The 12,548-nt window shown below is 42.9% G+C and overlaps 1 protein-coding gene across 9 annotated transcripts in view; it reads left to right on the plus strand.

The window, feature by feature from the left end:
• The window catches only part of STYXL1 (serine/threonine/tyrosine interacting like 1), an 81,104-nt gene that overhangs the window by 7,974 nt on the left and 60,582 nt on the right, over positions 1-12,548 (plus strand). For 2 of the 9 annotated variants that reach the window (XM_021086296.1, XM_021086297.1), the window contains exons 2-3: positions 623-807; positions 3,589-3,692. The exons of 3 other annotated variants lie outside the window; for them this stretch is intronic. In XM_021086296.1, coding sequence (XP_020941955.1) covers positions 3,590-3,692 — 103 coding nt within the window. In that variant the 5' untranslated portion in view covers positions 623-807; position 3,589. Of the gene's footprint in view, positions 1-622; positions 808-3,588; positions 3,693-12,548 lie in introns of those variants that run through there. 4 more of the 9 variants (XM_021086298.1, XM_021086299.1, XM_021086301.1 and 1 more) reach the window with 3 other exon arrangements.

Genomic DNA, 12,548 nt, shown 5'->3' on the forward strand with positions numbered 1-12,548 from the left:
ACAAGCCCTGTGCTGGTACCCTGCTCTCTTGATGGCAGGTGGCTCCTTGCCACCCCCAAAGCTGTGTGGATGTCCAAGATGGGTTAGCTCCTAGGAAGACTGGTCTCTCACCCCAGAAGCCAGGTCCCCCAAAGGTGATGCCTCCCACCTGCCTGTGCATCACCCTTGCGAGGACCATTGCGCTAAAAGCCCTGACAGTCTCCTGAGAGCTGTGCTCTGCTGAAGGGGCCCAAAGGGGGATGGATTGTACTTGCCATCCTGACTCGACTGTTTTGACTAGTTCACCAGGAAAAAGAGACTTGAGAGAAACAGTCAACACAAATGAAACTCACAGTAGCAGAAACTATACTTGGTAAAATCGGATACAATAAGAATCTGACGAAGGGATCAAATCTTTCTTGTAAAATTCACAGGGAAACAAGCCTTGCTCTTAGGAAAAATAATTTTGGCTACACATAATTGAAAGTGAAAAAAGTTGGAATTGGTAAACTGAAATATGGACAATCAGTTAAGTGATTAAACTGGCTTAATGGAATTTGGGTACGATGAATACTTTTGGCAAAACCTCATCAATGTTTGCTTAACGGTTCTCTGCCAAAGCTCAAAATCAAAATATTCCTAGGGCCCGAAGAGTGGGCAAGACCATCGGAGTCTCTTCAGAGTCTAGAGTGGTGCTGAAAGGGCTATTAGCTGCATCTGGTCCTCCGCCCACCCAGGCTAGTGGAGCTCCTCATCGCAGCGCCCAGGGCCACGTCTTCTCTCCGAGGTGTGCTGTCAGGTTCAGGACTGCGCTTGCCTCACCTGCAGGTAAACTTCAGGAGGGTAGTTGTTGCTTGACAAGGGAGAGGGCCCTGTTTGGGAAGGAGGGTCATCAGAAGGAGTTGGTTCCTGGGGCTGGACTGGCTGTTGACCTAAAGGCCCAGAGACAATCCCTTGGCTCATGTGTGACGAGATGGAATCTGTGATGGGGAAAGGGGGGTGGGAGCGGGAGGGTGGGCTCTGAGCAATAGACCAGATAGGGTAGGCACCAGCTTCAGGTTGGCTTAATGAAGTCGTGGGACTAGACACAAGCCCATCCTCTCTCCCCAATGCTCACCACCTCCAAAATGGCCTGAGATGAGGACTTTGCGAGGCAGACAACCTGGGGGTGTGCGTTAGGAGGTCGTACGGAGGGATCTGCTATGGCGTTGGTGAAGGCAGGAATGGTGACAATTATTTATTCAACATGCACTTGTTTTTTTTTTTTTTTTGTTTTTTTTTTGGTCTTTTTGCCTTTTCTAGAGCTGCTCCCGCAGCATATGGAGGTTCCCAGGCTAGGGTTCGAATGAGAGCTGTGGCTGCTGGCCTATGCCTCAGCCACAGCAACACGGGATCCGAGCCATGTCTGCAACCTACACCGCAGCTCACAGCAATGCTGGATCCTTAACCCACTGAGCAAGGCCAGGGATCGACCCCGCAACCTCATGGTTCCCAGTCGGATTCGTTAACCACTGCGCCACGACGGGAACTCCAACATGCGCTCGTTGACCTCTACTCGGCGTCAGAAATCCTGGGCACCGGGTGAGGACACAGCAGTGAACACAAAGTACAAGGTGCCCACCCCTGTGAGCCGTTGGTACCACTATGAGGAGACTGATGATAAAACTAGCAAACCAATGAGTACAATAATGTGGTGAAGTGAAGACAAACTCATATTTTGCAAAGCTCACCTTGACTTCCATGTGGAGATTAGGGAGAAAGCAAGACGTGCAGTTGGGAAGTATTTGCATCCTTAAGAGAAGGATGCTAGGACCTTGGTCTAGGACATTAGCCTTGGAGATGGAGAGACGTGAATGGGTTTGGAATGTATTTGGGCAGTAGCGCTAATAGGGTGTGAGGGACTGAGGGATGTGACCTCGGGTAACACCAGTGGATATTGGTGCTGTTTATTGAGACAGGGAGGCGAAAAGACAAGCAGAGATCAGAGGTCTGGGCACGTGGAGCTTAAGCCTCCTTTTTTAGCCATGTTAGATTTGAGATGCCCGTCAGGCATCCGTGGGGAGTCACGTAAGGGTTACAGTGTGGGAGTCACTGTATAAGGGGTATTCAGGGACTAGATCCGTCACCTAGACTCTGGGTCCTGGGGTGGTGGTTCTCAACTAACAGGGACGCTGCCCCTCTTCTGGACACGTGGCAAAGTCTGGAGGAATTTGTGGTTGTGCGGATTGGAGGGCGAGGGTTACTACTGGCATCTACTGGGTGGAGGCCAGGGGTCCTGCTAAAGCCCCTGCAGTGCGCAGGTCAGCCCCCACAACAAGGAACTATCTGGCCCCAGCTGTCAGTGGTGCCGAAACTGAGAAGCTCTGGCCCAGCATGAGCGTGTAGATGGAGGAGCAGTGCAGGGCCTGTGCCCCAGGGTGTGGTCATGGGGAGAGAGAGCAGGACCCGTCGGAGAGGTAGGAGGGAGGCCTGGAGCGTGGGGTGCCCCGGGATCGGATGGTGTTTGCGGGAAGGAAGAGCGCTGCCCTGTGTAAGGTGCTGCTGTGGCTCCGTGTTTGAGAGCAAAGGGATGACTCGTGGATTAGGCAGGGTGGGCCTTTTTGGTGACCTTCGTAAAAGCAGCTTCTGTGGTTTGGGGTTGGACGTTCCAGGGGAGAAGTTCGCACCAATAGCCAACCCTTACTGAGCACTTGCTCCCTGCTCAGAATGTCTTACCTGCCTAATGTCATGAGTCCACACACAGCGGGTCCTGTTATCCTTGTTTGGCAGAAGCCGCAATACTCTCTCCTTTACCCCCATTCTACAGAATTGGAAACAGGCACAGGAGGTGAATTATTTATTCCCTGAGGTCGGGCAGCCAGTACTAAGTGGCACATCAGGGATCGGGGCCTTGAGAGTTGGAGGGAAGAAAGTGGAGGCAGAGAGTCAACACCACCCTTGGGAGACGTCGTCGTGGCTGTTAGGAGACGAGACATGGGTACAGAGGGTTTTTACACGAGTTAGGAATGATCTACGCGGAGGCTGCAATGAACGATGTTGGAGGGGAGGTTAAGACTGAAGTCCTTGAGGAGGTGAGAAGGATCCAGGGCCCAAGTTGAGGAGTTCGCTTCTCTGGGGAGCATCATATTGTTAATTCTGAAGTGGCCCTAACTTTTTTTTTTTTTGTCTTTTTAGGGTGGCACCCACAGCATATGGAAGTTCCCAGGCTAGGGGTCGAATCGGAGCTGCAGCTGCTGGCCACAGCCATGCGGGATCTAAGCTGTGCCTGTGACCTACACCATGGCTCACGGCAACGCCGGATCCCTGACCCACTGAGCCAGACCAGGGATCGAACCCGCATCCTCACAGATACTAATTGGATTGGTTTCTGCTGCACCACAACGGAACTCGTGCTTTGTATTTATATGATTCAGATACATTGTGGGCCATGCTTGCCTCCCACCACACACAGTTCACTATACATTTTTGAAGTTTCCCCGATCACTTTCATGATTATCTTCATCTTTGTTTGAAGGTATGTTAAGAAAGAGTTTAATTATCTTACTTGGTAGTCATTGATCTAAAATAGAAAGATGTGCTGAGCTTTCTATTATTGATTCTTCCCTGTAGAATGACTGGTTTGGTTCTGTGCGAACCAACAGAGCTTTACAACATCTTGAATCAGGTCACAAAACTCTCCAGATTAACCGAACCCAACTATCTCTGTTTATTGGGTAAGTACTATAAAAATATTGTGAATAGTCTCCTTCGAAGATTATTTTTGATGAATCAACACACTTTGCTGGGGGGTAATAAATTACTTTAGAAAACTGTTAAACTCATGAGGCATAGCTCAAGATGCTGCTGTTGTCATACGACTTGGAGCACGCTCAAGTTAAACACACATAGACGAGAAGTTCCTGGAAGACTCACATTTGAATCTGCTTGTTACTGTTTTTAGTGAAATGTTTTCTTTTCTTTTTTTAAGGGCTGTACCTGTGGTATATGCACGTTCCTAGGCTAGGAGTCTGATCGGATCTATAGCTGCCGGCCTACGCCACAGCCACGCAGGATCTCAGCGACATCTGGGACCTACATCCCAGCTCACGGCAACCCTGGATTCTTAACCCACTGAGAAGGGCCAGGGATCGAACCTGCAACCTCATGGTTCCTAGTCGGATTCGTTAACCACTGAGCCATGACGGGAACTCCTAAGTCTTCCAATTTGTAAACACAGAATGTTTTTTCATCCATTTGCCTCTAATTTCTTTGAGCAACATTTTGTAGTTTTCAGGGTCCAAGTCTTTTACTTCCCTGACTGAAATTTCTTCCTGGGTATCTTACTCTTTTTAATGCTATTGAAAATGGAATTGTTACTTTCCTTTGCACATTGTTTATCACTAGTGTGTAGCAATACCAATGACCCTTGAACAACATGGGAGTTGACCTGTGTGTAGGTTATAGTCAGCTCAGCTCTCTGTCTGTGGTTCCTCTGCAGTCACGGATTTAACCAACCCTGGACCGTGTAGTACTGCAGTACTTACTTTTGAAAAATATCTGCACGTACGTGGGCCTGAGCAGTTCAAACGGGGTTGTTCAACCGTACAACTGATTTTTGTGTGTTGACTTTGTATCTTTTGCTGAAATCAGTGATTAGTTCTAACAGGAACTTTTTAAAGGATTTTTTAAATGTAAGATCATAACTTCTGCAAACCTAGTTGACATTATTATTCCTGTCCAATTTAGATGCCTTTTGTATCTTTTTCTTGCTCAGTGGCTCTATCTAGGACTTGCACCACTTTGTTGAGTAGAAGTGATGAAAATGGGCATCCTTGTCTTTTTCCTTAAAAAAAAAAAAAAAAAAAAAAGCTTCCAGTCATTCATCATTGAGTAAAATATTCACTGTAGGTCTTTTATACATGTTTTCTCAAAAATTATATTCAGGTAATTTCCTTCTATTCCTAGTTTGTCCAGTGTTCTTATCTTGGAAGGGTGTTGTATTTTTTCATATTTTCTGCATCTATTGAAATGATCATGTAGTTTTTTTTCCCCTTTCTTGTTTGAAGTGGTAACTTAATTGATTTTTTTTTTTTGAAGGCCAAACCGTTCTTGCCTTCCAGAAATAATTTCTGCTTGATGATGGTGTATAATCCTTTTAACATGTTGCCGAAAGCAGTTTGTTAGCATTTTGTTAAGGGTGTTTGCATCGGTGTTTATAAGGAATATTGATTTATAGTTTTCTTGTGTCTTTGTCTGACTTTGGTATCAGAGTCCTGCTGGCCTCAGAGAATGAGTTAGAAAGTGTTCCTTTCTCTGCAGTTTTTTTTGGGGGGGAAAATTTGAGAAAGAGTGCTATGAATTCTTTAAATGTTGGGTAGAATTCACCAGTGCATCCATCCGGTTTTGGGGCTTTGTAATTTTCCACTTAAAACATTTACAGTTTAGTAAACACATGAACATTTTCTCTGAGACTGTGTGAATTTAAAGAGGTTTGTCATCATCCTTCAAGACAATGAATGATACATTGAATTCTAAAGTGTTACATTTCCAAGGAATGATGGATGAGGTGCTTTCCTGAGAGCCGCTATTGGTTGGTTAATTAGATATGGGAAAGGCCCTTTTTAGGGTAATGGATTCAGAAGGCCACAAACAAGGGAAAAGCCTCAGTGGCCATATCATATTTGGCTTATAATTCTGCTTTGTTTCAGCTCTACCGGTTGGAAAGTATATGTGTGAATTATAATAATAAATGGAATATAGTTTAAGCCCTTGTCTCTCATTGTACACTCCGTAAAGATCCAGTTTTGTAATTTTAGAGTGTTAGAATGTTCTGTGCAGAGATTTCCTTTGTCAGAAGATTTTTTTTTTTTAATTTTTTTATTTTCCCACTGTACAGCAAGGGGGTCAGGTTATCCTTACATGTATACATTACAATTACATTTTTTCCCCCACCCTTTGTTCTGTTGCAACATGAGTATCTAGACAAAGTTCTCAATGCTATTCAGCAGGATCTCCTTGTAAATCTATTCTAAGTTGTGTCTGATAAGCCCAAGCTCCCGATCCCTCCCACTCCCTCCCACTCCCTCCCCCTCCCATCAGGCAGCCACAAGTCTTTTGTCAGAAGATTTTTGATTGCTGATTCAATCTCCTTACTCGTTATAAATCAACTCAGATGGTCTGTTTCTTCATGATTTAATGTCAGTATGTTTTGTATTTCTAGGAATTTATTCATTTTATCTAGGTTATCCAGTTTGTTGGCATATAATTACCCACAGTACTGTCTTATAATCCTTTTGTTTCTGTAGAATTGGTAGTAATGTGCTTATTTTCATTTCTGATTTTAGTAATTTGAGTCTCTTTCTTAGTCCATCTAGCTAAAGGTTTGTCATTTTTCTGTTCTTTTTTTTTCAGATTTATTTTTCTTTCTTAATCAAACTGTAGTTAATTTACAACGTTGTGTTAATTTCTGCTGTACAGCAAAGTCGTTCAGTTAGAAGGTTTGTCATTTTTATCTTTTAAAATAAGCAACTTTTGGTTCGGCTTCATTGATTTTTTTTTTTTTTTGCCCTGTTGTTTTTCAGTTATTTGATTGATTTCTGCTCTAATCTTTATAATTTCTTAACTTCTGCTAGCTTTTGATATCGCTTATTACCCATCCCCTCCTGTTTTGTAGTTCCCTAAGTTGTAAAGTTAGGTTGTTGATTTGAGATCTTATTTTTTGTTTTTTAACTAGAGTATAGTTGATTTACAATGTTGTAATTTCTGCCGTACAGCAGGGTGACCCAGTAATGCATAAAGATACATTGCCTTTCTTAGAGTATCTTCCATCATGGTCTATCCCAAGAGACTAGATAAAATTCCCTGTGCCATACAGTAGGACCTTATTGCTTATCCGTTCAAAATGTAATAGTTCGTATTTATTAGCCCCAAACTTCAAGTCCATCCCACCCCCTCCCCTGTCCCCGTTGGCAATGACAAATCTATTCTTTGCCTGTGAGTCTGTTTCTGTTTTGTAGAAAGGTACATTTGTGCCATATTTTAGATTTCACATATAAGTGATATCATATGATATTTGTCTTTCTCTTTCTGACTTACTTCACTTAGTATAAGAATCTCTAGTTGCATCCATGTTGCTGCAAATGGCATTATTTCATTCTTTTTTACGGCTGAGTAGTATTCCATTGTGTATATATACCACATCATCTCTTAATTCATCTGTTGATGGACATTTAGGTTGTTGAGATCTTTTTTAGTGTAAGCATCTATAGCTGTAACTTTCCTGCACTGCTATCACTGGGTCTCATGAGATGGTATGTTGTTTCTTCATTTCCAAATACATAAAATTTCCAGTTTTATTTTTGTTACTGATTTCTAACTTCATCCCTTTGTGGTTAGAGAAAATACTTTATGTGATATCTATCTTTTAAGATTTAGTGACACTTAATTTCTCTCCTAGCATATGGCCTATCCTGGAAAATGTTACGTACTTTAGAAAATACGTATTTTGCTGTTGTTGGGAAAAATGTTGTATATATGTCTGTTAGATTGACTTAGTCTCTTGTGTTGTTTAAGTTCTCTAGTTTTTTAATTCTGTCTGGTTGTTCTAGTCATTATTGTGATAGCAATATTGAAGTGGGGTATTTTGCTATTTTGTTTTCTATGTGCCTTATAGTTTTTTTGTTCTTTATTTTCTACATTACTGTCTTTTTTTTTTGTGGTGAAATGTTTATTTATTAGTTATCTTTTTAGGGCCTCACCTGTGGCATATGGAGGTTCCAAGGCTAGGGGTCTATTTGGAGCTGTAGCCGCTGGCCTACGCCACAGCCACAGCAACTTGGGATCTGAGCCAGGTCTGCAACCTACACCACAGCTCACGGAAATGCCAGATCCTTAACCCATTGAGCAAGGCTAGGGATTGAACCCACATCCTCATGGATGCTAGTCAGGTTCATTAACTGCTGAGCCACTCCAGGAACTCCTTGATGGTGAAATGTTTTTTTTTTTTTTTCTTTTCTTTGTCTTTTTGCCTTTTCTAGGGCCGCTCCCACGGCATATGGAAGTTCCCAGGCTGGGGTGGGATCAGAGCTACAGCCGCCGGCCTACGCCAGAGCCACAGCAACGCCAGATCTAAGCCGTGTCTGTGACCTACACCACAGCTCATGGCAACGCCGGATCTCCAACCCACTGAGCAAGGCCAGGGACCGAACCACAACTTCATGGTTCCTAGTCGGATTCGTTAACCACTGAGCCACGAAGGGAACTCCTGTTTTTGTTTTTGTCTTTTTGCCATTTCTTGGGCTGCTCCCTTGGCATAAGGAGGTTCCCAGGCTAGGGGTCCAATAGGAGCTGTAGCCGCCGGCCAACACCAGAGCCACAGCAACGTGGGATCCGAGCCGCATCTGCGACCTGCACCACAGCTCATGGTAACGCTAGATCCTTAACCCACTGAGCAAGGGCAGGGATCGAACCCTCAACCTCATGGTTCCTAGTCAGATTCGTTAACTAATGTGCCATGACAGGCACTCCGGTGGTGAAATGTTTAAGTTATTTCCTTTGGTATTTATTCTGTAGCTCCGTTGTTTGTAGTTACCTTGTAGTTACCGTAGGGATTACATTTAACATCCTAAGGCTATAATTTTGATTAGTTTATACCATCTTAGCTTCGATGGCCTGCAAAACTCTTCTCCTTTATAGTTTCTTACCCAGTCCTTTCAGTTGCTGATGGCACAGCATTACATCTTTATACATTCTATGCTCAAAAGCGTAAACTAATAATTCTTTTAAGTGCAATTGATCTCTTAAATTAGGTAGAAAGCAGAATGTATGGTTGTAAACTGAAGTTACAAAATACTGACTTATAGATTAATACTTTTAGAATGTATTAGTCTCTTAAATCATATAAAAAAAGTGAAATTACAATCTGTTGTTAAAATAATGCTACCTTTTAATTATTGCCCATGTACTTAAGCTTTATTGAGATCTTTGTATCTTCATACATTTTCTTTCCCTCCCTTCCTTCCTTCCTTTCTTTTTTGCCTTTTAGGGCTGCACTTGCAGCATATTGAGGTTCCCAGGCTAGGGGTCTAATCAGAGCTATAGCCCCCGGCCTGCACCACAGCCACGCCAGATCCAAGCTGCATTGGCAACCTTCACCCCAGCTCATGGCAACACTGGATCCTTAACCCACTGAACAGGGCCAGGGATCAAACCCGCGTCCCCATGGACACTAGTCAGGTTTGTTAACTACTGAGCCACGGTGGGAACTCCTCTTCATACGTTTTCAGTTTACTGTCTAGTGTACTTTCAGCCCACACTGCAGAAGTACCTTGAGCATTTCCTGCGGGGCAGGTCTAGTTCTAACAAACTCCCTCAGCTTTTGTTTCTCTGGTGATGTTTTAATTTCCCCCTCATTTTTCAAGGGCAGTTTTTGCGGATATAGGATTCTTTCTTGACAATTTTTTTTTCTTTTATTACTTTAATATTAGTCTGCTGCCTTTTGGCCTCCAAAGATGATGATGGGAAATCTGCTGATAATCAATATTGAGGAGCCCTTATGTGTGATGTCCCTTCTTGCTTTCAAGATTCTCTTAAACTGCTTTTTTTTTTTTAATTTCCCCAATACAATTTTTTTCTGCTGTACAGCATGGTGACGCATTTACACATACATGTACACATTCTATTTTCGCACATTATCATGCTCCATCATAAGTGACTAGACATAGTTCCTAGTGCTACACAGTGGACTCTCATTGCTAATCCCTTCCAAAGACAATAGTTTGTATCTATTAACCCCAAGCTCCCCAACCACCTGCCTCCCTCTCCCTCCCACTTGGTGACCACAAGTCTATTCTGTAAGTCCATGATTTTCTTTTCTGTGGAAAGGTTCATTTGTGTCTTATACTAGATTCCGGATATAAGTGATATCATATGGTATTTGTCTTCCTCTTTCTGACTTAACTTCACTCAGGATGAGAGTCTCTAGTTCCATCCATGTTGCTGCAAATGGCATTATTTCATTCTTTTTTATGGCTGAGTAGCATTCCATTGTGTATATATACCACATCTTCCTAATCCAATCATCTGTTGATGGACATCTGGGTTGTTTCCATGTCTTGGCTGTTGTGAATAGAGCTGCAATGAACAAGTGGGTGCATGTGTCTTTTTTTAAGGACAGTTTTGTCCAGATAGATGCCCAAGAGTGGAACTGCTGGGTCATGTGGTAGTTCTATGTATAGATTTCTAAGATATCTCCATACTGTTCTCCGTAGTGGCTGTACCAGCTTACATTCCCACCAGCAGTGCAGGAGGGTTCCCTTTTCTCCACACCCCCTCTAGCACTTGTTATTTTTGGACTTATTAATGATGGCCATTCTGACTGGTGTGAGGTGGTATCTCATGGTAGTTTTGATTTGCATTTCTTTAATAATTAGTGATGTTGAGCATTTTTTCATGTGTTTGTTGGCCATCTGTACTTCTTTCTTGGGAAAATGTCTTTTCAGGTCTTTGGCCCATTTTTCCATTAGGTTGTTGGCTTTTTTGCTGTTGAGTTATGTACTTTGCTTGTATATTCTAGAGATTAAGCCCTTGTCAGTTGCGTCATTTGAAACTATTTTCTCCCATTCTGTAAGTTGTCTTTTTGTTTTCTTGAACTATTATATTTAGAATGAATAAACAATAAGGTCCTACTGTATAGTACGGGGAACTATATCTAATCTTCTGGGAAAAACCATAGCGGAAAAGGGTATTAAAAACGAGAATGTATATCTGTATAACTGAGTTACTTTCAGCATAGCATAAATTAACACAACGTTGGAAAACAATTACACCTTGTCTCTCTTTTTGTTTTCTTTTTATGGCCTCCCCTGCAGAATATGAAAGTTTCCAGGCTAGGGGTTGAGTCGAAGCTGCAGCTGTTGACCTACCCTCACAGCCACAGCAATGCAGGATTTGAGCTGTGTCTGTGACCTACACCACAGCTCGTGGCAATGCCGGATCCTTAACCCACTGAGCGAGGCCAGGGATCGAACCCACATCCTCATGAAGACTAGCCAGGTTCTTGACCTGCTGAGCTACAATGGAGCTCCATGTTAGTCCCTATCTTTTGAAAGTTTAGCTATAATGTGTCTTAGTGTTGGGTCTCATTTAATTCATCTTCCTTGGAGTTAGTTGAGCTTCTCGTTTATGTTCATGACTTTCATCAAACTGGAAAGTTTTCAGTCATTATTTCTTCAGATGTTCTTTCTGCCCCTTGGCATTTTCTCCCGGGATTTCCCATGGTGTGTTTGTTGGTCCCCTCGGTGGTGTCCTACAGGTCCCTTCTGTTCTGTTCACGTTTCTTCAGTCTTTTCTTTTTGTTCCTCAGACTCAGTAATTTCCATTGTCCTGTCTTCAAGTTTGCTGATTCTTCTACTGCTTCAGATCTGCTTTTGAATTCCACTGGTGACTTATTCATCGCTAGTCAGTTGTATACTTTTTGGCTCCAGAACTTTTTTGGTTTCTTTTTAGGTTTTATATGTATTGATATTTCCATTTTGTTCCTACAATGTTTTCTGGACTTTGTCTATGTGTTCTTTCTGTTCTTTGGGATCTTAAAGGCAGTGTTTTAAAGTCTTAACTGGTAGATTTACCATCAGATCTTTTTCAGGGACAGTTGCTGTACATTTATTTTTTTCCTTTGAATTGGGCATACTTTCCTGGTTTGTTTGTTTGTTTTTAGGACTGCACCTGAGACATATGGAGGTTCCCTGGCTAGGGTTGAATCAGAGCTGTAGCTGCTGGCCTACGCCACAGCCACAGCCACACAGGATCCAAACCACGTCTGTGACCTTCAGCACAGCTCATGGCAATGCCAGATCCTTAACCCACTGAGCAAGGCCAGGGATCGAACCCGTGTCCTCGTGGATACTAGTTGGGTTCCTTAAGCACTGAGCCACAATGGGAACTCCCTTTCCTGTTTTATTTTGTATGCCTTGTAGTTTTCTTTTTTTGGTTGAACACTGGACATTTGAATCTAATAATATAAGTCTGGAAATTGGATTATTCTCCTTCTCTTGGATTTACTGTCTTTTACTATTGTTTTTCTTTAGTATTTTTGTTTTTTTGATTGTTGTAAGCTTTCTCTGTGCCAAGGATCAGCCTGAGGTGTAAACTTCAGGTCTTCTTGGGTATGTTACAAATTTGTACCTTTCTCTGTGTATGCATGATCACTTTCTGATTTTTCCCCATAGATGCATTTGTTTTTAAATGTCTGGTTCCCAAAAGAGGAAAAAGAGAACAATGAAGTGGGGGAAGAAGGGTGCCAGCCCTTAAAATCCCCTTGCTTTAAGTCACTTCAGCCAGAGGGGGAGGGGCGTATGACAGTATGGAGAGGTGCAGCAACAAGGTCCACCCGTATCTTTGTCCCTCTGAGATCATAAGCATCAATCAGTGTTCAGAGGATACTGACATCAATCAGTGTTTGGACGACAGCGTTCAAAACTGGCTCCCACAAGCTGTTTGCAGTCTTTTTTAGGAACATGTGCACGGCTGCCTGCCGTGAGGATGGAGTTAGGGTATGGGTAGCTGCTACTGTGCTGAGAGCTGAATTGGAC

This window comes from Sus scrofa, chromosome 3 (genome assembly GCF_000003025.6).
Source record: "Sus scrofa isolate TJ Tabasco breed Duroc chromosome 3, Sscrofa11.1, whole genome shotgun sequence".
NCBI classification, from domain to species: domain Eukaryota; kingdom Metazoa; phylum Chordata; class Mammalia; order Artiodactyla; family Suidae; genus Sus; species Sus scrofa.